At 39.8% G+C, this 26810-nt stretch overlaps 1 protein-coding gene across 1 annotated transcript in view; it reads left to right on the top strand.

The window, feature by feature from the left end:
• The window catches only part of ZFYVE19 (zinc finger FYVE-type containing 19), a 127651-nt gene extending 103877 nt beyond the window's left edge, over positions 1–23774 (top strand). Inside the window, exons 9-12 of the mRNA XM_053697881.1 lie at positions 12903–12982; positions 19873–19980; positions 22037–22200; positions 23357–23774. Of these exons, the coding sequence (XP_053553856.1) occupies positions 12903–12982; positions 19873–19980; positions 22037–22200; positions 23357–23435 (431 nt within the window). The 3' untranslated portion in view covers positions 23436–23774. The remainder of the gene's footprint in view (positions 1–12902; positions 12983–19872; positions 19981–22036; positions 22201–23356) is intronic.
• Positions 23775–26810: the final 3036 nt, after the last annotated feature.

The following is a 26810-nucleotide window of genomic DNA, read 5'->3' as shown; positions in this document are numbered from 1 at the left end:
GAATAGTTACATTGATATACGCTGTATATGTGTGGTAATAGTGTGGAATAGTTACATTGATATACGCTGTATATGTGTGGTAATGTTATACCAACACTGTGACCTGTAACAATCACTGCTGCCTAAATACTACCATACTTCAGATGCACCAGTGTGTACTTTGAATTACCCTTTGGCTATAAAAAGACAAGGGGGTTAACTCTGGCTATATCCTATAGTTGTTAACCCTACTGTCACATAAACATTATACCAATTTGGTTAACCATTTCTTGCCTGGACTTATACTTTAAGTGCCACTAAGTTTTGTAGTGGGTCTGACAACTGTTTTGTTTATTTTTTCATTTAGTTTTGACTTTGAATTGTTTATTTTAGTTGAGTTTACAAATTTCTTTTTTTAATATTTTTTTTTCTATCTAAGTTTGAGTTTACAATTAGAACTTAGAATGGAACCACTCAGAAATAATATACTAACAGCAGATTGTTCATAACAGCTTTATTTTAGCTACCTGATCATGCTCAGATTGCTTTTGTTTAGTAACAGCTTTCTATATATGGTTCTCTAAAAAATAGTTGGCCCTCACAGATGGTGGCAATAATCAGCCAGGCGTTAACATTTAGCATTGCTATACCCTATCAACCTTAACTGTGATCTCCTCCAAACTGAAGTAACCCTAACCATAACCCTTTCTTAACCCTTATGACCACTGACTTGACCATCATCACATTAACTATGTTATGCAAAACTCCCAACAATAAAAAACCTCCTATGTACCAATAATAAAATGAAGCCCTTAAAGGGATATTCCAGCCAATATTGGAATCCACTTGGATGCATTTCAGTTTTGAATAGAAGCATTTTGTAATATACATCTATTAGCATAAATGCTTATAATAAAAGCTAAAGCTGTTTCAAAAGTGTATTTAAAGTGACATGAAACCCAAAACTTTTCTTTCAGGATTCAGATAGACCATAGATTTTAAACAACTTTCCAATTTACTTCTATTATCTATCTTTCTTTGTTTTCTTGATATTGTTTTATGAAAAGCAAACCTAGGTAGGCCAGGAGCTGGGAGCTAGCACATAAATACTTATTGTCATATGCTTACTGATGTGTACAGTTAGCTCCCAGTAGTGCCTTGCTGCTCCTTCAATAAAGGATTACATAAGACTGAAACAAAATTGATAATAGAAGTAAATTGGAAAGTCGTTTAAAATTATATGCTCTATCTGAATCATGAAAGAAAAATGTTATGTCCCTTTAAGTATGCACCGTGCACCAGCATTTTAAACACAGCAGATGCTCTGAGAGCCTAAGGTGCCTGTATCATCTGGTAATGACTCAATTTGTTAATTGCTGACATGAAACAAGCCCCACTGGTGCTCTGAACAGCTGCACTATTTAAATGCTGGTGCACTGAGAATATCTATCCGTGCTGGATGTGCAGAGAAAACTGTGTACTCTAAAACGGTGATAACTTTTACTAGAAGCAGCTTTGCCAATACATGTATATTATTAATAGGTTTCTATTCAAAGATGTAATTCATCTATGTGCATTTAAATTTTGACTGAAATGTCCCTTTAATTAAAAATGAAATAATCTGATCCTAATTTGCATTTAACTAGAATAAATTGTTATAGTCAGTCTTCATGGTCTTCCGGCCAACAGTAACAGGTCCTCTTCTTCTGGACTGTCACCATGATCTGCAGCTTCTTATGAGTTCCCTTCTATATTTAACCCTTTGAGTGCTAAGCACTTTCCCACCTGGGTGCCAAGATTATTTTAATGTTTTTTAATTTTTTTATTTGTTGAACAATTTTTTTTTAAACTTTTTTTTTATTTTTATTCAGACCCCCAAGACCTACACTATTGGAAAGGGTCTGTAGCTGCTTAGATGCCTGAGATACAGGCTTCTAAGCAGCATGCCCCCTGCTCCTATACTTAACATTGTTAAGTATAAATAAAGTTGCGCGGTGACATCATCACGTTATTGCGCGTGACGTCACCACGCAAAATGGAAGCCCCGGCGATGCCTGTCACTCTACAGGCACGATCGCCGGGGTAGGAGCGGGTGGGAGCCCCCAGATCTCCCTCAAGGTGGGAGAGTGCTAGTGACGGCTCTGAGCCGTCATTAGCGCCAGAGTGGGAAACTCTGTGATGGCTCAGAGCCGTCATTAGCACTCAAAGGGTTAAAGAAAAGCTTCCCAATTCTGATTGGTTAATCATGTTACCCAGTCAGGATTGGGGATGAAGAGTCAAAATTCAACCCAACCACTATTCTTACTTAGTGATCCTGAAACTGTTACCCTCCAACTTGTACTCATATTACTCTATGTCTGGGGTGTTCTGCTGAACATCATTAAACCATCAGAGTATTTAAATGTTTCTGCTATAACTCACTTTTTTCTCCCCTATCTATATATACTCGAGTTATGGAGTGAACAGTTGTCTATTTACTGATTATTTTCAGCAAAATGTCATTTGAAAACTAGAATTATTTATGAGAAGTGGATGAAAATTTGTTTAAAATATAAAATATGTATTAAAACATTTTCTATCTATCTTTGTTTAAAAAATAAGGTGTTTCTTTACTTAAAATTGTACTTTTTTCACAGAGATTTAATAGCAAGCTTTAGAATGATGTGACTCTAATATAAGTGACTTCTAAAATGCATATTGCATTTTCATTGGTTATGTTCTACTCTGGATTTGGCCAATCACCTGCCTACACAGAGCAGGAGCACCCTAAATAAATAGGACCAGAAGGTGTAGCTTCACTAAAAGGACATGAAACCCAACATTTTTCTTTAATGATTTAGATGCAACATTCAATTTTAAAAACTTTCCAATTTTGTTTTATTCTCTTGGTATCCTTTGTTGAAGGAGCAACAATGCACTACTGAGAGCTAGCTGCACACATATGTAAGCCATTCACAAGAGGCATATATGTGCAGCCAATAATCATCCGCTAGCTCCCAGTTCCTGTGTCTACCTAGGTATTTGTTTCAACAAAGGAGAACAAAGCAAATTAGATAATAGAATTAAATTGGAAAGTTGTATAAAACTGTATTCTGTATCTGAATCATGAAAGTTTGTGTTTAAGCTTCCTTAAAGGGACACTGTACCCAAAAATGTTCTTTTGTGATTCAGATAGAGCATGCAATTTTAAGCAACTTTCTAATTTACTCCTATTATCAATTTTTCTTCATTCTCTTGCTATCTTTATATGAAAAAGAAGGCATCTAAGCTTTTTTTCTTGGTTCAGAACTCTGGACAGCAGTTTTTGATTGGTGGATGAATTTATCCACCAATCAGCAAGGACAACCTAGGTTGTTCACCAAAAATGGGCCGGCATCTAAACTTACATTCTTGCATTTCAAATAAAGATAGCAAGAGAATAAAGAACATTTGATAATAGGAGTAAATATGAAAGTTGCTTAAAATTGCATGCTCTATCTGAATCACGAAAGAAAATTTTTGGGTACAGTGTCCCTTTAACTTTTATATTATGATTTATATTTATGTTTTTTTATAAATGACCCGTATAGCTGATGAATTTAGCTGTATGAATATAAACTTTTCTCTGCCCAGTGTTCTGTATCTCCCTTCCACCTATGTTTGTGCATTTCTTACCCACTTATTCTTTTTTTTTATTTGTTTTTCTTTCGGAAATGTTGTTTCTGTGCTTTTTGCTTTATTTTTCACTTTCATTTTCTCCCTCCTCAATCTCTTCTAATTGGTGCATATATATGCAGTAGGTTTAGTCCCAACCAATAAAAGTGATGTCAATAAGCCGTGGCCATTATAGAATCTTATTGATATTTATTATTAGGAAATGTATCATTATAATGCACACATTATATTTTATTAGAGGGTGTAATTTTTGGATAACTGATGCTAGCTAATTGTGTTTAACCCTCACAAAGTGTGTTTAACTTTAACATAGCCAGTGATTAGTGGGTCTTTAATTGCTGCTCCTGATTGGTTCACCAGTGGTTTCCTGCTTGGGGCTCTTGAGTAGGACTCTACTTCACATACTTACATTTTGTTAAGAATTTGAGTATGTCATTTTTGCATTAGTATGTTACTTTAATCATTTAATATATAATCAGAATGTTGCATTAAAAATATTCTTGAAGGGGGCGGAGCCAACAGCCGGAGCAACAAGACGCATTCATGGAGAGCTCCTGGCCCTAACATATCTTTTCAAGGTTTATTACATTATTTGTGCCTTCAATTTATATTGAAACATATATCTCTAGATAGATCAAGATGCCTTGTTGGAAATTGGATGGTTTCAACGCTTTAACAGGACCTCATAAGCTTTAATGATATAGAGACTGCCAGTGGGTGAAAAGCCGGCTATGTGCGTTATTGGAGCAGGGGTGTAATACCATTCCTGGAAGCCTAGACCCTGTAGGAGACGGTCCATACTAGCTATATATCTACCTGATTCCTGATGAGTATCCATGCAATGGTGTATGCAGTCTACATACTGAGATAAGCAACCTCCTAGACAACTACCGAGCTGTGTTTTAACATACAATGAAGATGGCACTACAATCTAATACAACCAGCACTACTGTGCAGATCTCCTTAATTGATAGTGCTCCGGAGTCAAAGCGCTTCACAACCACTCTGAAGGGGAGCCAGAGGAATCCAGAATTTGCTCATAAGTCTCCTACGGTAGGGGTTGGGGAACTAACTAACATCAGTGCTACTGATAACAGCACTAATCCTACAGCGACAGCTAAAAACAGCATTGCCGAGACCCGACCAACCTCCACAACAGCCGACCAGACAGCTAGAGGGGGGCATAGTCAGGAAAGCTAGTTCTCCTACGCACCAGAAGAAACATGTCCACAAGCGACATGCCCCGCACCGTTTGCGCTGCAGTTACGGTCTTCCCAATGTCCAGAATCACGGTCACTCATTTGGGACACTGGTGACTCCCCTCAGGTACCTGGGATGCATTACACGCTGCCAGCGATTGGTGTGGGGTAGTGGGGCAGAATATTTCACAAGAAGATTTTGGAGAGAACGTTATCGCTTAAGCCCTTTACATTGCTCTGTTTAATGATCAAGGAGTCTGAGACTTTTTCTTCTCTTTGGTTTGGTTTTTCGAAGTTTGCTATATACATTAAGGGGTTGTTTTGTTTACGCTGCCCATCATTGGACTTTGGCAAAGTAAGGCATTGGCTTAAGTCTTTTTTAACTCCTTTTTTTCTCGACACTTGAGGGGCAAACCTGATGCTTATGTGTTCTGTAGTTGCAGTTGTATTATGTAATGTTTTACTGTCTCCAATAGAGGTTGCTCGCTATGGATATACAGATATTCTACCTTTTTTAAGTTATATAGATCTTTATCACTGGAGCCATTTATATAAAAATATACCACATTGAGGAATATAGATTTAAAATAATATTTTTATTGGAAGTTGCAGTTGCCATCTTCTACCACTGGAGGGGAGTCAAGGTTTAATTGTAATTTGCTCATAGCATATTTATGTACATTTGGCTTACTTAACTATATTACTTTGGTCTTCTCCAAGATTTCCAGTCCTATATTTATTGAGTTTCCCTCTGCAGACATATGGCCTACCTCTATAGATGTAGGTCACGACTAGAAATTTATAAATTTTTACCACTGCGTCCTACCGACTAAGGTTAATGTTAAACTCTTTACTACTAGGTGGAAAGTTTTAGCTATAAGATATACAGGGAGTGCAGAATTATTAGGCAAATGAGTATTTTGACCACATCATCCTCTTTATGCATGTTGTCTTACTCCAAGCTGTATAGGCTCGAAAGCCTACTACCAATTAAGCATATTAGGTGATGTGCATCTCTGTAATGAGAAGGGGTGTGGTCTAATGACATCAACACCCTATATCAGGTGTGCATAATTATTAGGCAACTTCCTTTCCTTTGGCAAAATGGGTCAAAAGAAGGACTTGACAGGCTCAGAAAAGTCAAAAATAGTGAGATATCTTGCAGAGGGATGCAGCACTCTTAAAATTGCAAAGCTTCTGAAGCGTGATCATCGAACAATCAAGCGTTTCATTCAAAATAGTCAACAGGGTCGCAAGAAGCGTGTGGAAAAACCAAGGCGCAAAATAACTGCCCATGAACTGAGAAAAGTCAAGCGTGCAGCTGCCAAGATGCCACTTGCCACCAGTTTGGCCATATTTCAGAGCTGCAACATCACTGGAGTGCCCAAAAGCACAAGGTGTGCAATACTCAGAGACATGGCTAAGGTAAGAAAGGCTGAAAGACGACCACCACTGAACAAGACACACAAGCTGAAACGTCAAGACTGGGCCAAGAAATATCTCAAGACTGATTTTTCTAAGGTTTTATGGACTGATGAAATGAGAGTGAGTCTTGATGGGCCAGATGGATGGGCCCGTGGCTGGATTGGTAAAGGGCCGAGAGCTCCAGTCTGACTCAGACGCCAGCAATGTGGAGGTGGAGTACTGGTTTGGGCTGGTATCATCAAAGATGAGCTTGTGGGGCCTTTTCGGGTTGAGGATGGAGTCAAGATCAACTCCCAGTCCTACTGCCAGTTTCTGGAAGACACCTTCTTCAAGCAGTGGTACAGGAAGAAGTCTGCATCCTTCAAGAAAAACATGATTTTCATGCAGGACAATGCTCCATCACACGCGTCCAAGTACTCCACAGCGTGGCTGGCAAGAAAGGGTATAAAAGAAGAAAATCTAATGACATGGCCTCCTTGTTCACCTGATCTGAACCCCATTGAGAACCTGTGGTCCATCATCAAATGTGAGATTTACAATGAGGGAAAACAGTACACCTCTCTGAACAGTGTCTGGGAGGCTGTGGTTGCTGCTGCACGCAATGTTGATGGTGAACAGATCAAAACACTGACAGAATCCATTGATGGCAGGCTTTTGAGTGTCCTTGCAAAGAAAGGTGGCTATATTGGTCACTGATTTGTTTTTGTTTTGTTTTTGAATGTCAGAAATGTATATTTGTGAATGTTGAGATGTTATATTGGTTTCACTGGTAAAAATAAATAATTGAAATGGGTATATATTTGTTTTTTGTTAAGTTGCCTAATAATTATGCACAGTAATAGTCACCTGCACACACAGATATCCCCCTAAAATAGCTAAAACTAAAAACAAACTAAAAACTACTTCCAAAAATATTCAGCTTTGATATTAATGAGTTTTTTGGGTTCATTGAGAACATGGTTGTTGTTCAATAATAAAATTAATCCTCAAAAATACAACTTGCCTAATAATTCTGCACTCCCTGTAGATCCTATCGGGAATTGATTAAATTATATTGCTGTTTGGCTAATCCATATTTATTTTCCTTGATTGAGAAATGATGAGGGCTGGAATATAAATGGTGCATAGAAAGGAGTAGCAGAATCTGTTTCTGTTTTATACGATGCGCCTCCTAGGGGACTAAAGACTATCGGCTAGATTTGGAGTTTGGCGGTAAAAGGGCTGTTAACGCTCCGCGGGTTTTTTTCTGGCCGCACCATAAATTTAACTCTGGTATCGAGAGTTCAAACAAATGCTGCGTTAGGCTCCAAAAAAGGAGCGTAGAGCATTTTTACCGCAAATGCAACTCTCGATACCAGAGTTGCTTACGGACGCGGCCGGCATCAAAAACGTGCTCGTGCACGATTCTCCCATAGGAAACAATGGGGCTGTTTGAGCTGAAAAAAAACCTAACACCTGCAAAAAAGCAGCGTTCAGCTCCTAACGCAGCCCCATTGTTTCCTATGGGGAAACACTTCCTACGTCTGCACCTAACACCCTAACATGTACCCCGAGTCTAAACACCCCTAACCTTACACTTATTAACTCCTAATCTGCCGCCCCCGCTATCGCTGACCCCTGCATTACACTTTTAACCCCTAATCTGCCGCTCCGTAAACCGCCGCCACCTACGTTATCCCTATGTACCCCTAATCTGCTGCCCTAACATCGCCGACCCCTATGTTATATTTATTAACCCCTAATCTGCCCCCCACAACGTCGCCGACACCTGCCTACACTTATTAACCCCTAATCTGCCGAGCGGACCTGAGCGCTACTATAATAAAGTTATTAACCCCTAATCCGCCTCACTAACCCTATCATAAATAGTATTAACCCCTAATCTGCCCTCCCTAACATCGCCGACACCTACCTTCAATTATTAACCCCTAATCTGCCGACCGGAGCTCACCGCTATTCTAATAAATGTATTAACCCCTAAAGCTAAGTCTAACCCTAACACTAACACCCCCCTAAGTTAAATATAATTTTTATCTAACGAAATAAATTAACTCTTATTAAATAAATAATTCCTATTTAAAGCTAAATACTTACCTGTAAAATAAATCCTAATATAGCTACAATATAATTTATAATTATATTATAGCTATTTTAGGATTAATATTTATTTTACAGGCAACTTTGTAATTATTTTAACCAGGTACAATAGCTATTAAATAGTTAAGAACTATTTAATAGTTACCTAGTTAAAATAATAACAAATTTACCTGTAAAATAAATCCTAACCTAAGATATAATTAAACCTAACACTACCCTATCAATAAAATAATTAAATAAACTACCTACAATTACCTAAAATTAACCTAACACTACACTATCAATAAATTAATTAAACACAATTGCTACAAATAAATAAAATTAAATAAACTATCTAAAGTACAAAAAATAAAAAAGAACTAAGTTACAGAAAATAATAAAATATTTACAAAGATAAGAAAAATATTACAACAATTTTAAACTAATTACACCTACTCTAAGCCCCCTAATAAAATAACAAAGCCCCCCAAAATAAAAAATTCCCTACCCTATTCTAAAATACAAATATTACAAGCTCTTTTACCTTACCAGCCCTGAACAGGGCCCTTTGCGGGGCATGCCCCAAGAATTTCAGCTCTTTTGCCTGTAAAAAAAAACATACAATACCCCCCCCCAACATTACAACCCACCACCCACATACCCCTAATCTAACCCAAACCCCCCTTAAATAAACCTAACACTACCCCCCTGATGATCTTCCTACCTTGTCTTCACCATGCCAGGTTCACCGATCCGTCCTGGCTCCAAGATCTTCATCCAACCCAAGCGGGGGCTAGACATCCACTGAAGAAGTCCAGAAGAGGCTCCAAAGTCTTCCTCCTATCCGGCAAGAAGAGGACATCCGGACCGGCAAACATCTTCTCCAAGCGGCATCTTCTATCTTCTTCCATCCGATGACGACCGGCTCCATCTTGAAGACCTCCAGCGCGGATCCATCCTCTTCTTCCGACGACTAGACGACGAATGACGGTTCCTTTAAGGGACGTCATCCAAGATGGCGTCCCTCGAATTCCGATTGGCTGATAGGATTCTATCAGCCAATCGGAATTAAGGTAGGAATTTTCTGATTGGCTGATGGAATCAGCCAATCAGAATCAAGTTCAATCCGATTGGCTGATCCAATCAGCCAATCAGATTGAGCTCGCATTCTATTGGCTGATCGGAACAGCCAATAGAATGCGAGCTCAATCTGATTGGCTGATTGGATCAGCCAATCGGATTGAACTATATTCTGATTGGCTGATTCCATCAGCCAATCAGAAAATTCCTACCTTAATTCCGATTGGCTGATAGAATCCTATCAGCCAATCGGAATTCGAGGGACGCCATCTTGGATGACGTCCCTTAAAGGAACCGTCATTCGTCGTCTAGTCGTCGGAAGAAGAGGATGGATCCGCGCTGGAGGTCTTCAAGATGGAGCCGGTCGTCATCGGATGGAAGAAGATAGAAGATGCCGCTTGGAGAAGATGTTTGCCGGTCCGGATGTCCTCTTCTTGCCGGATAGGAGGAAGACTTTGGAGCCTCTTCTGGACTTCTTCAGTGGATGTCTAGCCCCCGCTTGGGTTGGATGAAGATCTTGGAGCCAGGACGGATCGGTGAACCTGGCATGGTGAAGACAAGGTAGGAAGATCATCAGGGGGGTAGTGTTAGGTTTATTTAAGGGGGGTTTGGGTTAGATTAGGGGTATGTGGGTGGTGGGTTGTAATGTTGGGGGGGGGTATTGTATGTTTTTTTTTACAGGCAAAAGAGCTGAAATTCTTGGGGCATGCCCCGCAAAGGGCCCTGTTCAGGGCTGGTAAGGTAAAAGAGCTTGTAATATTTGTATTTTAGAATAGGGTAGGGAATTTTTTATTTTGGGGGGCTTTGTTATTTTATTAGGGGGCTTAGAGTAGGTGTAATTCGTTTAAAATTGTTGTAATATTTTTCTTATGTTTGTAAATATTTTTTTATTTTCTGTAACTTAGTTCTTTTTTATTTTTTGTACTTTAGATAGTTTATTTAATTTTATTTATTTGTAGCAATTGTGTTTAATTAATTTATTGATAGTGTAGTGTTAGGTTAATTTTAGGTAATTGTAGGTAGTTTATTTAATTATTTTATTGATAGGGTAGTGTTAGGTTTAATTATATCTTAGGTTAGGATTTATTTTACAGGTAAATTTGTTATTATTTTAACTAGGTAACTATTAAATAGTTCTTAACTATTTAATAGCTATTGTACCTGGTTAAAATAATTACAAAGTTGCCTGTAAAATAAATATTAATCCTAAAATAGCTATAATATAATTATAAATTATATTGTAGCTATATTAGGATTTATTTTACAGGTAAGTATTTAGCTTTAAATAGGAATTATTTATTTAATAAGAGTTAATTTATTTCGTTAGATAAAAATTATATTTAACTTAGGGGGGTGTTAGTGTTAGGGTTAGACTTAGCTTTAGGGGTTAATACATTTATTAGAATAGCGGTGAGCTCCGGTCGGCAGATTAGGGGTTAATAATTGAAGGTAGGTGTCGGCGATGTTAGGGAGGGCAGATTAGGGGTTAATACTATTTATGATAGGGTTAGTGAGGCGGATTAGGGGTTAATAACTTTATTATAGTAGCGCTCAGGTCCGCTCGGCAGATTAGGGGTTAATAAGTGTAGGTAGGTGTCGGCGACGTTGTGGGGGGCAGATTAGGGGTTAATAAATATAACATAGGGGTCGGCGATGTTAGGGGTAGCAGATTAGGGGTACATAGGGATAACGTAGGTGGCGGCGATTTGCGGTCGGAAGATTAGGGGTTAATTATTTTAAGTAGCTTGCGGCGACGTTGTGGGGGGCAAGTTAGGGGTTAATAGATATAATACAGGGGTCGGCGGTGTTAGGGGCAGCAGATTAGGGGTACATAAGTATAACGTAGGTGGCGGTCGGCAGATTAGGGGTTAAAATTTTTAATCGAGTGGCGGCGATGTGGGGGGAGCTCGGTTTAGGGGTACATAGGTAGTTTATGGGTGTTAGTGTACTTTAGGGTACAGTAGTTAAGAGCTTTATAAACCGGCGTTAGCCAGAAAGCTCTTAACTCCTGCTATTTTCAGGCGGCTGGAATCTTGTCGTTAGAGCTCTAACGCTCACTGCAGAAACGACTCTAAATACCAGCGTTAGAAAGATCCCATTGAAAAGATAGGCTACGCAAATGGCGTAGGGGGATCTGCGGTATGGAAAAGTCGCGGCTGTAAAGTGAGCGTTAGACCCTTTAATCACTGACTCCAAATACCAGCGGGCGCCCAAAACCAGCGTTAGGAGCCTCTAACGCTGGTTTTGACGGCTACCGCCGAACTCTAAATCTAGCCGTATAGCTGATCCACTTTATCTATCAAAATCTATCTTGTAACCTCAACACTGTTTGAAGTACATATACATTTAAAAGTTGAGCATGTCCTAGAGGTAGTAGTTGTAAGCTATGCCTTTATAGATTGACTTAGCTTATTTATTTTGTGTCTAAATTCTAGACATCTGCTTCTGTATGTCTACCTATCGCTGGGTATAGGGCCCATGCCCAGATGGTGGGAGTTAATTGGGACAATTTAAATGGCTTTGTGTCCTATCTGAACCAATGCAAGTTATGCCACACCTTAATGTTCTGGAGGCATGTATAATTTTGGTCCGAGGGCACTTATATTTAGATTATATTTAGATTTTATATGTCTATTATAGGCTAGGGCAATAGAAATAATAGAAATGCCACAATTGTCTCCTTCAGCTCAACAGTCATATCTTGCTAAATAGAGCTGTTTCTTTTGTATGCATATAACTATATATACGTATCTATATAATACTTCCTTCCAGGCCTCACTGGTTTACCCCACCTTGAATGCAATTACATAAACACTTTAAACTCAAAGGTCCGTATTCCCAGTTAAAAAAACCTACGATTATTATCCCACCCCCCCCACACACACACATACACATATATATAGAACTCTAGTAAAATGTGATTATGCTGGAGTACTCCTGCGCGGTTTCCCTTGAAACTTACCGCACTTGAAGATAACATTTCCTTAATCATATTCTACCTTAATTTTTTAGTCCCTTTATATTGTAAGTTACAATTTGCTATTCATCTATTTTACGTTTTGGGATATTAAAAGATTAATAAATAACTTAGCTAATGTATATATTTTCTACATTAGTTATGCATAGCGCATGGCTACATGTTTATTATTTATCTATGCCATTATATAGAAACATAAATAGAATATATTTTCTATACCAGTTGTGTATAGTGCATTGCTACTTGTTTATTCCTTACCTATGTCACTATATAGAATCAGAGAAAATATGGAAAATGTGAGTTATTTTTGATTATTGCATACCCGTGATGTAACGGCTATGGTTATATACTTTGATAATGTGATCCACATGCTTCTTTTCTCTTTGTATATGTATATGTTTCCTGTAAATATTCTTGAAAAATGTATCACATTATTTTTGAGCATGGAACCTAATGGAATGCTGCACAGGGTGTGTTCAATAAGTTTATTACAAGTCTGTCTCCAATTGCAGTGACTCTGGACAGTTATAAACTTCCTGACAGTGATGATGACGAAACAGAGGGGGAAGCAATACAGAGAATCCTAAAGCAGGTACGTACTGATACATCTGCATTATCTGCACAGCAATTCTCACTATATTGTTTACTTTGTGTATAATAACTACACAGATTCTGTAGATCATACAAAAAAAATCTATGTAACTCTGATCTGACAGTCATTTTGTGAAGAAATCTTTAGCAACATCCTTGTACTTTTGGTTTACCGTGACCTTATTGTCACTCTTGCAAATGAATGTGCTTATGTGTTCTGTTACTCATGCAGTTAGAGACGTTAAACTAATTTGTATACATACATTGTAGATATTTGTAATTAAAGTAATTAGTCTACTCAAAAATAAACTTTCATGATTCAGATAGAGCATGCAATTTTAAGCAACTTTCTAATTTACTCCTATTATCAATTTTTCTTCGTTGTCTTGGTATCTTTATTTAAAACAGCTGGAAAGTCAGCTGAGAAGCCGGCCCATTTTTGGTTCAGAACATGGGTAGCACTTGCTGATTGGAAGGCTACATTTAGATACCAATTAGCCAGCGCTACCCAGGTGCTGAACCAAAAATGGGCCGGCTTCTAAGCTTACATTCCAGCTTTTTAAAATTAAGATAGCAAGAGAACGATAAAAATTGGTAATAGGAGTAAATTGGAAAGTTGCTTAAAATTGCATCCCATCTGAATCATGAAAGTTTTATTTTGACTAGACTATCCCTTTAAGCGCAGTTTTGTAAAAGATCTGAATACAAAATACATGTTATAAAAGCATTTATTTATTTTAGCAAAATTTGCCTTTTTTTTTTTCCTGCTGCCTGAAAACAGCCCTGGGACACACCCTCCAAAAGCTTGTTCAGAATTATTTATATTTCTCCCTTGTTAGGGACAAATATACAGTGGCAAGAAAAAGTATGTGAACCCTTTAGAAATGTATTGTATATATGTATATATGTATTGGGTACTTGTAAAGCGCGGCAAATCAACCGTAAGAGTCTCAAGGCGCTGCTCATTTTATCGACCTCGGAAGGATGAAAGGCTGAGTGGACCTCGCCGGGGATTGAACCTGCAACCATTGGGTTGCTACAGAGCTCATCCACAGTGCCTTAGCATGCTGAGTTATCTGAAATCACTTCATTTATGTAGATGCTGTTTATCTAAGTTACAGTAATTAACAAAGACAATCTGTTTTAACTAATAACACACACATTATTGTATTGTTCTTGTACATAATGAATATATTGTTCAAATATTCACAGTATAGGTTGGAAAAAGTAAGTGAAACTTCAGGCTAATGACTTCAACAAAAACTAATTAGATTTGGAAATTTGCAAACCTGGTGTCCAATCAATGAAACGAGATTGGGGGTGTAGGTTAGAGCTACTTTGACTTATAAAAAGAACTCAAATATTTTGAGTTTGATTTTCACAAAATGCATCTGTTGATGTTAACCATAGCTCTCAGAAGACCTGCGATCAAGATTTTTTCTTTCATGATTCAGAAAAAAAAATTACATTTTAACAACTTTTCAATTTACTTCTATTATATTTTTTTCTTGTTATTCTTTGTTGAAATGCAGGAAGATATGTTCAGTAGTGTGCACGTGTCTCCTTACTGTTTGGCAGCAGTTTTGCAACAATGTTATACATTAGCAAGAGCACTAGATGGCAGCACTATTTCCTGTCATGTAGTGATTAACACATGTGCACGCTACCTATCTAGATATCTCTTCAACAAAGAACAACAAGAAAACAAAGCAAATTTGATAATAGAAGTAATTTGGAAACTTCAAAAACTGTATTTTCTATCTAAATAATGAAAGAAAAATGTTGGGTTTCATGTCCCCTTAAGCTGGAAAGGGTTACAAAGTTATCTCAAAGATGTTTACTATTAGACAAATTGTCAATAAATGAAGATGATTTATTACTGTAGCTACTCTCCCTAGAAGTGTCCGTCCAGCCAAGATGACTCAAATGGCACACCGCACAATTCTCAATGAGGTGAAAAAGAATCCTAGAGTGACAACTAAAAACTTGAAGAAATCATTGGAACTGGTTAACATCTCTGTTCATGAGTCTACTATATGGAAAGCATTGAACAGGCATGGTGTCTATGTCAGGCCACCACGGAAAAAGCTGCTGCTTTCCCTAAAAAACATTGCTGCGTGCCTGAAGTCTGCCAAAGACCACATTGACACTTCACAGTGCTACTGTGAAAAAGTTTGATGGATTGATGAAACTAAGGTTGAGTTGTTTGGGAAGAACACGCAGCACTATGTATGACGTAAAAAGTGTCACCACATGCCAGCATGAAAGCATCATCCCGATGTCTAAATCAGGTGGAGGGAGGATCATGATTTAGGGCTACTTTGCTGCTTCGGGGCCTAGATCACTTGCCATCATCAAGGGAAAATAGAATTCCCAAGATCTACAGGATAATATCACGGTGGCTGTCAAAGCAACCTCTGGCAGAATATGGGTTGCTGTGAATAATAACATTTACAGATGTATGTATAACTAACAAACTGAATACGGCACCCTTACAGAACAATCCGGTCAGAGCGCATAAACACAACAGCCTTCAGTGCGCACAAGATGATGAGAGCTCTGAGCTCTGTGACCGTTAGCAGCAGGACCGGAGCGGGGTTAGGGTAGGTGTTAGCTTAGAGAGCATGGGTTGAGACCTGTGCTCACAGGATGATGAGAGCTCTGTGACAGTTAGCAGTAGGACTGGAGCGGGGTTAGGGTAGGTGTTAGCTGAGAGAGCATGGGTTGAGACCTGTGCTCACAGGATGATGAGAGCTCTGTGCGCTGTGACCATTAGCAGCAGGACCGGAGCGGGGTTAGGGTAGGTGTTAGCTGAGAGAGCATGGGTTGAGACCTGTGCTCACAGGATGATGAGAGCTCTGTGCGCTGTGACCGTTAGCAGCAGGACCGGAGCGGGGTTAGGGTAGGTGTTAGCTGAGAGAGCATGGGTTGAGACCTGTGCTCACAGGATGATGAGAGCTCTGTGCGCTGTGACCGTTAGCAGCAGGACCGGAGCGGGTTAGGGTAGGTGTTAGCTGAGAGAGCATGGGTTGAGACCTGTGCTTACAGGATGATGAGAGCTCTGTGCGCTGTGATCGTTAGCAGCAGGACCGGAGCGGGGTTAGGGTAGGTGTTAGCTGAGAGAGCATGGGTTGAGACCTGTGCTTACAGGATTATGAGAGCTCTGTGCGTTGTGACCGTTAGCAGCAGGACCGGAGCGGGGTTAGGGTAGGTGTTAGCTGAGAGAGCATGGGTTGAGACCTGTGCTTACAGGATGATGAGAGCTCTGTGCGCTGTGATCGTTAGCAGCAGGACCAGAGCGGGGTTAGGGTAGGTGTTGGCTGAGAGAGCATGGGTTGAGACCTGTGCTCACAGGATGATGAGAGCTCTGTGCGCTGTGACCGTTAGCAGCAGGACCGGAGCGGGGTTAGGGTAGGTGTTAGCTGAGAGAGCATGGGTTGAGACCTGTGCTTACAGGATGATGAGAGCTCTGTGCGTTGTGACCGTTAGCAGCAGGACCGGAGCGGGGTTAGGGTAGGTGTTAGCTGAGAGAGCATGGGTTGAGACCTGTGCTCACAGGATGATGAGAGCTCTGAGCTCTGTGACCGTTAGCAGCAGGACCGGAGCAGGGTTAGGGTAGGTGTTAGCTTAGAGAGCATGGGTTGAGACCTGTGCTCACAAGATGATGAGAGCTCTGTGCGCTGTGACCGTTAGCAGCAGGACCGGAGCAGGGTTAGGGTAGGTGTTAGCTTAGAGAGCATGGGTTGAGACCTGTGCTCACAGGATGATGAGAGCTCTGAGCTCTGTGACCGTTAGCAGCAGGACCGGAGCAGAGTTAGGGTAGGTGTTAGCTTAGAGAGCATGGGTTGAGACCTGTGCTCACAGGATGATGAGAGCTCTGTGCACTGTGACCATTAGCAGCAGGACCGGAGCGGGGTTAGGGTAGGTGTTAGCTGAGAGAGCATGGGTTGAGACCTGTGCTTACAGGATGATGAGAGCTCTGTGCGCTGTGATCGTTAGCAGCAGGACCGGAGCGGGGTTAGGGTAGGTGTTAGCTGAGAGAGCATGGGTTGAGACCTGTGCTTACAGGATGATGAGAGCTCTGTGCGCTGTGATCATTAGCAGCAGGACCGGAGCGGGGTTAGGGTAGGTGTTAGCTGAGAGAGCATGGGTTGAGACCTGTGCTCACAGGATGATGAGAGCTCTGTGCGCTGTGACCGTTAGCAGCAGGACCGGAGCGGGGTTAGGGTAGGTGTTAGCTGAGAGAGCATGGGTTGAGACCTGTGCTTACAGGATGATGAGAGCTCTGTGCGCTGTGACCATTAGCAGCAGGACTGGAGCGGGGTTAGGGTAGGTGTTAGCTGAGAGAGCATGGGTTGAGACCTGTGCTTACAGGATGATGAGAGCTCTGTGCTCTGTGACCGTTAGCAGCAGGACCGGAGCGGGGTTAGGGTAGGTGTTAGCTGAGAGAGCATGGGTTGAGACCTGTGCTTACAGGATGATGAGAGCTCTGTGCACTGTGACCATTAGCAGCAGGACCGGAGCGGGGTTAGGGTAGGTGTTAGCTGAGAGAGCATGAGTTGAGACCTGTGCTCACAGGATGATGAGAGCTCTGTGCACTGTGACCATTAGCAGCAGGACCGGAGCGGGGTTAGGGTAGGTGTTAGCTGAGAGAGCATGGGTTGAGACCTGTGCTCACAGGATGATGAGAGCTCTGTGCGCTGTGACTGTTAGCAGCAGGACCGGAGCGGGGTTAGGGTAGGTGTTAGCTGAGAGAGCATGGGTTGAGACCTGTGCTCACAGGATGATGAGAGCTCTGTGCGCTGTGACCGTTAGCAGCAGGACCGGAGCGGGGTTAGGGTAGGTGTTAGCTGAGAGAGCATGGGTTGAGACCTGTGCTTACAGGATGATGAGAGCTCTGTGCGCTGTGATCGTTAGCAGCAGGACCGGAGCGGGGTTAGGGTAGGTGTTAGCTGAGAGAGCATGGGTTGAGACCTGTGCTCACAGGATGATGAGAGCTCTGTGTGCTGTGATCGTTAGCAGCAGGACCGGAGCGGGGTTAGGGTAGGTGTTAGCTGAGAGAGCATGGGTTGAGCTCTGTGACCGTCATGGTGGGGGCTGGAGCATACGCCCTGCGCAGAAGGGAGTACGGCAAAGTGGCCGCACGTCTAGAAATTAATTCAGTGGGTATAGGTAACGCAGAACGCAAACGGAGATTTCAAAAAATGATTTATAAACAAAGAAAACGATCTGTAATGTTTGATCAGCAGCAATGTGTTTAACTTTGACAGTTATTTTGTTTAAAATTAATTGTCATTTTGGGTAAACGGTCTCTTTTAAAGGGACATAAAACCAAACATTTTCTGTCGTTATTCAGATGGAGTATACAATTTTCCACTTTACTTCTATTATCACATTTTCTTTGTCTCTGTATTCTTTGTTGAAAAGCAGGGATGTAAGCTCAGGAGAGCGTATAAGTGTCTGTTGCGGTTTATAGCAGCAGTTTTGCAATAAAGTTATAAATTTGCAAGAGCGCTAGATGGCAGCACCTTTTTCTGCCATAAAGTGCTCCAGAGGGGCATTCTAGTTACCTAGGTATCTCTTCAACAAAGAATACAATGAAAAACAAAACAAATTTCATAATAGAAGTAAATTTGGAATTTTAGAAAAAATGAAATGCTCTATCTGAATCATCATGAAAGAAAAAAAATTGTGTTTCATGTTTCTTTAAAATGAGATATTACTCATGTGCGTGAAATTATAGCAGATACACATATTTTATTTTGTTTTGTATAAAAGTAGAGTTTTTTTACATTTAAAGTGTAGCTAACAAGAAGTGTATGATTACATATAGTGATTCCTGTGAGATTACATATAGTGATTCCTGTGAGATTACATATAGTGATTCCTGTGAGATTACATATAGTGATTCCTGTGAGATTACATATAGTGATTCCTGTGAGATTACATATAGTGATTCCTGTGAGATTACATATAGTGATTCCTGTGAGATTACATATAGTGATTCCTGTGAGATTACATATAGTGATTCCTGTGAGATTACATATAGTGATTCCTGTGAGATTACATATAGTGATTCCTGTGAGTTTACATATAGTGATTCCTGTGAGTTTACATATAGTGATTCCTGTGAGTTTACATATAGTGATTCCTGTGAGATTACATATAGTGATTCCTGTGAGTTTACATATAGTGATTCCTGTGAGTTTACATATAGTGATTCCTGTGAGTTTACATATAGTGATTCCTGTGAGATTACATATAATGATTCCTGTGAGATTACATATAGTGATTCCTGTGAGATTACATATAGTGATTCCTGTGAGTTTACATATAATGATTCCTGTGAGATTACATATAGTGATTCCTGTGAGATTACATATAGTGATTCCTGTGAGTTTACATATAGTGATTCCTGTGAGTTTACATATAGTGATTCCTGTGAGATTACATATAGTGATTCCTGTGAGATTACATATAGTGATTCCTGTGAGATTACATATAGTGATTCCTGTGAGTTTACATATAGTGATTCCTGTGAGATTACATATAGTGATTCCTGTGAGATTACATATAGTGATTCCTGTGAGATTACATATAGTGATTCCTGTGAGATTACATATAGTGATTCCTGTGAGTTTACATATAGTGATTCCTGTGAGTTTACATATAGTGATTCCTGTGAGTTTATTTCTGACTGGCTCGGTTTATTTAGCACAGGAATATTTGTTTTTAATGTAATGCAGTTTGAGCCATTCTCTTTTAGATAGAACAAAGAACGTAAGAGTAGTTTTTGGTATCACCTTTGGTACCAGGTAGCATCGCACACATGGGCACTGTACCCGTGCTGGGTGGTGCATGTAGTTATTCATAACTCTAATCTCTTTGCAGCTCTCTGAGGAAGCCATTCTGGATGAAGCTAGTGGTTATAACATCCTCCCTCAGAATGTGGCTGTCTCAGGAGCCCCAGCAGCAATGAAAATTCCACAAGTCCCAAAGGTAAGCAGGTCTGAAATATAACAGTCACTTGGTTCTATGTCTGTGCTTCTTGTAGAGTTCTGTAATGAAATAAACTAAAGGAAAGTTATACGTGCATATTATATATTGCTATTAAGTACTGCTTCACAAAGGACCTAAATATAGGATGCATGTTTGTATCTTTTTTTTGTGCTAGCAGTTTGTAATGTTTTACTGTTCAGTAACATACCCCAGAAAAATATTGTTTATCTGCTTTCCTTTGTTGTGACCAGTTAAGGGACCATTAAAGGGCAGTCTACTTGATTTATTTTATTGTTTAAAAAGATAGATAACGCCTTTTCTACCAATTCCCCAGTTTTGCACATTCAACATTGTTATATTAATAATCTCTCATTATTTGCCTGTTTCTAAGCCCCTGCAGGCTGCCTCTTAACTCAGTACATTTTATTAGCTCTTCACAGTCAGACAGTGCTAGTTCATGTGTGCCATATAGATACCATTGTGCTCATGCCTGTGGATTTATGCAGGAACCAGCTCTAGTTTGTAAAAAGCACAGAGATAATGGGGCTGCCTCTAGAGGCTTCGATACAGGTAATCATAGAGGTAAAAAGTATATTAATATAACTGTGTTGGTTATGCAAAACTGGGGAATTGGTAATAAAGGGATTATCTATCTTTTTAAACAATAACAATTTCAAGAAGACTGTCCCTTTAAATACAGTAGAATAGAATAATTCACAAATAAATAACAAAACCACAATGCAATAGTATATACATTGACATTTGGCATTAATTTAATTTTCCCTTCCCCTGTATCATGTGACAGCTATCAGCCAATCACACACGGCATATGTTTAAATACTGAAAACAAAGGCAATAGTGTAGCGCAAAGTATTTGCGTTCACAACAAACAGTAGTTAAATAACACCAATCTCCCACTTGGTATATAAACAAAACTGTAAAAGAAAAGAAAGATGCATCCAAAGAGGATCTGTGTATCTTAAATGACAGCGCCACTGAATTGGCTGTGAACCAACCTTACAAATACAAAATAACTTAAAAGGTCATATAATGTAATCAACATATATGTATCATATTTAATAAAAAGTATAAAATGACATATAACAGTGATCTCTACAAACAAGTGAGCCAATGTCCGAGGGTGCAGCCCTTTTCTTTTGGAATGGACAATGTTCTGTGCATCAAAACAGCCAGTAATAGATAAAACCCTGTGCCAGCTGGTTTTTGACACAGATTGCAAACCGCACTGTTTAGGTAGATGTATCACGCTGAGCGGTTACAATATCAATAGGTGATCGTTCCAACTGCTGCAGCTTAGAGGAGCTTATCCTGCCAGAGGTAGGTCTGTATGAAGTTGCGGTTTGCAACTGATATGGCTAATACTGCAAGGTTCCGGCTGGTATACCAGACTGTTCCCATCCCTTCTGCATGTGGACGGATTCTGCTTTTATCCAACGGTGCACTTTTTACATTGGCAATCTGTGAGTGGTTTCATTTTGCGTGTGCTGCATTGGATCCAGCGTACTTCATCACGAGCCTTTCTGGTTTTATCTATTACTGGCGGTATTGACACATGGAACATTGTCCTTTACAAAAGAAAGGGACTGCACACAGACATTGGCTCACTTGTATGTAGAGATCACTGTTATATGTAATTTTATACTTTTTATTAAATATGATACAAACATGTTGATTTAATTATATAATATTTTATGCATTAAGCTCTTTTCAGAGCCAGATTTCATCTTCTGAAAGTACAACACTGTGCAAATCCTGATCTTAAAAGAAATCCTTCTCCGAAAAGATCCGAATGCCGCAAGTAGCCGCCATCTTCCGCATTCATCAGCTAACTAAAATGCTGAATGTTCAGCCCTAGTTTTTGGGGTGTTTTGTATGCTCTATCTTGGAAGTTGAATTTTTACTTTAGTGTGCCTTTAAGGACATATATAGATAAGGATACCTCACTTCTCAGAGCTAAATTACAGGAAATGTGGATTAAATATGCTGTTTTAGTTCCTCACAAGAGCTTTTATTCATCTGTCTCTGCTATCTCAAGGTTCCTGTGCAAAACCCAGGTCCGTCTACAATTAGAATGGTGTCAGCACCACAAGGGACTCACAGTGATGAGGAGGAGCTACCATGGTGCTGTATTTGTAACAATGATGCTGTCCTGCGTTGCCACGACTGTGACAATGATTTGTACTGCAAGAGATGTTTCCGGTAATGTTAATATAAAATTCTTCTCATGCACAACTTAAGGTGTTCATTGTATTCACTGCATCGATGAACCCCAAAAATGTCTGTAAAGCTTTTTTGTTTATTTTTTAATTTTTTTTAATGTATTCATTGAAAGAAATATTTTCTACAATAAAGGAGAAAACAGAATGACTGTAATAAAAAATTGTAAACAATCCAGATAAACGTTAAATGATTTAATGCATTAACAATATTCATGAACATTCCGAACACAAATCTGACAAGGTATTGTCATGGAGCCTTTATTAAAGGAGAAGTCCTGATAAAAAGGGGATGGGGAGGGATTACAAGACATTACTGTTGTGTTGCTATAGAATAATATATCAGCCAAGTCTTAACATTTTTAAAACATATTAACCTTCTTTTACTGCATTTATTTATCAATAGCCAAACTCCACCCACCATTTGCCTTATTTGGAGGAGCCAATCTGGGCTTTAGTCTGCTGACAGAAAGGCTGATGTCTTTCATAATGTTAGTATAAAGTGAATTGTTTTGCAGTTGTTATCTGATAAAGCCAATTAGAGACAAATATATTGCAGAGTTAGCCTTGAGAAGTCAGCAGGGTGCATTCCAAGTTCTGAGAATTAGAAATTGCTCAATTTTCAGAGCTAAATTGCATGTAAAGGGAGCATAATAAATAATGAAAACATATTGTAAAGTAGTTTCATTATGCATAACTAAACATTTTATATAAAACTCTCAACGTATTTTCTGTCCCTTTAAGTTCTTTTGGTAGATAGTGATGCACACCACAAGCTTAAACAATAAAAAAAATCTTTTGCACAGTAAGGCCATTTTTAGATACAAAAGAAGAATAGAAACTTGTTAGTGTGCTTTTAAATCTGCAAATAGCCTTCTGTGGTTGAGGTTTGATCCAACTTCTCCAGTTTCTGAGCGCTACAAAGCTTGTTGAGATTCCTGCCACATATTGGTGAGACGTCAAGTGCAGCTGCAGAAGTGAAAAGGGGGGAAGAACAATACGACAAGGTTGTTAACACAGGAATATGTGTGTGTGCCCCAGTTTACATAGGATAATATCTTGTTATTGTAAAGCAGTTACAGTGGGATGCACAATGTCTTTCTCTGATGGTCATTTTGTCCTGATGATCTCTGTTTCAGGGAAGGACATGATGAGTTTGACAGAAAGGAACATCGAACGTCATCTTACCGCCCACCGAAGAAGAAGAGTGGAAGATGATTTGTGCTCCCGCCAGCACTATTTACTGCTTGCAGAGAATGGATTGCAAGCTGCGCTTACAGAGATGTGGACATTTATTAACCTATTCACTACCAGAGGCCTGCTGCTCAAAATATGTTTAATTTTCCATGTCTTCTCATTTGTACAGCTCATTTTCTTGGAGTCCTAATGTAGATATAAGTCTGAGCTCTTAAAGGGACACAAACCACATTTTTTTTCTTTCATGTTTCAGATAGAGCTTGCAATTTGAGGCAACTTTCTAATTTACCCCTATTATATTTTTTTTCTTCATTCTCTTGCTATCTTTAGTTGAAAAAGCAGGAATGTAAGCACAGGAGCTGGCCTATTTTTTGTTAAGCACTTGTGTAACGCCTGCTGATTGTTGCCTATATTAAGCCACCAATCAGCAGGCGCTACCCAAGTGCTCAACCAAAAAAGGGGTGGCTCCTGTGTTTACATTTCTTATTTTTCATATAAAGATAGCAAGAGAATGAAGACACATTTATAATAGGAGTAAATTAGAAAGTTGCTTAAAATCTGAATCATGAAATAAAAAAAATTGGGTTTTGTGTCCCTTTAACTCACATGGGGGCTTATTTGTATAATCCTTCATATTTTTTTTTAACTGTCATCTTTTTTATATGTTTCTCCATATATGTGTGCTTATATCATCTATGTGTGCTTATATCATCTATGTGTGCTTATATTTATTTGTTGTATCCGTGCGTCTGTCAGTGTGCAACTACATGTCTCTGACTGGGATTGTGTCTTTCAGTTACATAATGACCTCTTCTTTTGTACTGTATGTTTCAGTTTACTGTTTACTATGCTCTGCATTCATTTTTTAGTGGTGAACTCTGGATTTTTTTCATCACCACTTATTTTTATTTGCAATAGAACAGATTTCCGTAAAAAAATGGTTGATAAATGCCCACAGGAAAAAGAGTTTTGATGACTCAGTATCTTGTGGTTTTGTAGCGCTTTTTTTTTTTTTTTTAAACCGTGGTCCTCAAATACCCCCAACAGGCCAGGTTTTTATTATAGCTGAATCAGTGCATAGGTGAAATAATCAGCTGATGGGTGAGATCAGGTTAGTAACCATGGTGTTACTGATCAGCTGATTACTTTACCTGTGCCTGGTTCAGTTATAATGAAAACCAGGCCTGTTGGGGGGTACTTGAAGACCACAGATGAGAAACACAGGTGTAGAGCACTGATCCCACCATACAGTTTGGGAAACCAAATGGCACTTTAATCCGTATCTATTTTTGTTCTAATTGCCGCGTTTCTTCATGAGCTGGAATGTCTCTTGCTCTACTGACAAAAAAATGTTGCTTTAACAACAAGAATGTGGTACAGCAGCTTAAACATAAATGCAATTTTATGGTTCTTACATGGAAGGAAACTTGTGCAGTTGTTCTTAGAATTTACTAAACTGAAATGCTGCGTCTCAAAAGGTCTTGTAAGACATTGGTGTCATTTTCTTTTGGTAAAATACACTTCAGAGGGACATGTCAGATTTAATTTTGTATTCAAAGCAAAGATTAGCCTGAAAATAAACATGCAGGGTTTTATTTGTCATCTAAATAATGTATAAATAAATGTAAAATTCTAGTCTCTATAAAGTCACAGTCTCCAAGGGTTTAATGTCACTTCAAACTTATTTTAGAAAATATGTGTGGTGGTAGCTTATGTACCTCTCAGCCTGTGTGGTTGTGTATACACGTGTGCTTCACTCCAGGCGAATATAAACTATAGGCCAGATTATAAGTGGCGCACTAATGCTAGCGCAGGACACGATAAGCAGTACCACTGGACCACACTAATATTAGTGCGCAACTTGATTTCCATTTAAAGGGGAGGAGAGTCCATCGCTTCATTCATTACTTTTGGGAATAAAGAACCTGGCCACCAGGAGGAGGCAAAGACACCCCAGCCAAAGGCTTAAATACCTCCCCCACTCCCCTCATCCCCCAGTCTTTCTTTGCCTTTCGTCACAGGAGGATGGCAGAGAAGTGCCAAAGATTCAGAGTAGTCTCTTATGGAGGGTAGTACTCTTCTAAATGGGACAGGAGTTTTAAGTAGTCCTGTCAGCCTCTCAGTGAGAGCCTGGGAAAAAGTTAAGAGTCCGGAGATGCAGGGAGAGTTTTTCTGCAAAACAATCCTGACTCATATTAACAGCTCCACAAGCAATCAGCGTTAACGAGTTTCGCTGCCTGCTTTCTGCACTCAAGTCCATGTCAGCAGCGATGCTTCTACCTGTCACACTTGAAGGGCCGTGTTCCTGTTCCACGGCATAGATTCTGGTAAGATTGTTTCATTTTTTTATACATAATGATAACACAGAAGACAAGGGTCACAGTGTGGCGCCTTTTATCTTATGGAATCAAGGATTAATATTACTGGTAAGGGGATTATTGAACAGGGGGGTTTATACATGATATTGTTTGTGTGATTGCTGCGTTATGTGCGAGATGAGGCTCTGGCAATGGTGGAACTTTCAGGTTGACTTCCGGGAGTGTTTGCGTGGCCGGCTTTGGCGCGTTTTTTCCTTAGTGAAGGGGAGGTCCTGCGAGACATTCCATGTGATCGGGTGCGGTCTCCACTTCCTCTGTTGATCAGCGGCGCAGGAGACGAAGCGGTTTCTGTAGTCCGGGTCATAGGAGGTGGTGAGTGCCCCGGCCATTGGAGGTATATTGGAGGTATAAAGATGCCTGTTTATTAAGTTTATCTAGTCCATAATAAAAGCGCAAGCTATGGAGGACTCTGACGAATTAGAGGGTACTCCGTCTTTAACAAAGTCTCATTCCTGTGTTTATTGTGAGGAGGTTCATGTAGATCAGCCTGCTCAACTATGTTCCACATGCCTTGATAAAGTTGCGACATCCAAAAATTAGAGGGATTTCTAGTACTACTGAGCCGTCCACCTCTGAGGGTTCCCCGTTCTGTGAGGTCCGTTGCCTGCTTTCATCTCCGAGTGCACATGCTGCGCCCCAGGGTCCAACCATTACTCCTACGGGAGAGATTTGTTGGCCATCAGATTTTGCGGATCAACTGCAAACGGCTATATCGAAAGTGATCCATGCCTTACCACGTTCTGCTAAGTGCAAGCATAGGGCGTATCATGGCGGCCCGGCCCAGGGGTTGTGTACGCCTATGGAAATATCAGAGGCTTTATACGATGACGAGGCCCACTCCGACTCTTTGGAGGAGGCTCGTTCTGGGTCGGAGTCCGGGTCATCTCATCTTCCGGCTGCGGAGGAGCCTGACTTTAAGTTTTAGGATAGAGAATTTGCGCTATTTGCTGAAGCAAGTTCTGGCTACTGTGGAGGTTCCCGGAACCGAAGCTTCCGGAGGAACCTTCGATTCCTAAGC

Source organism: Bombina bombina, chromosome 1 (genome assembly GCF_027579735.1).
Source record: "Bombina bombina isolate aBomBom1 chromosome 1, aBomBom1.pri, whole genome shotgun sequence".
Taxonomy (NCBI): Eukaryota; Metazoa; Chordata; class Amphibia; order Anura; family Bombinatoridae; genus Bombina; species Bombina bombina.
This window is presented reverse-complemented; position numbering and strand designations above follow the sequence as displayed.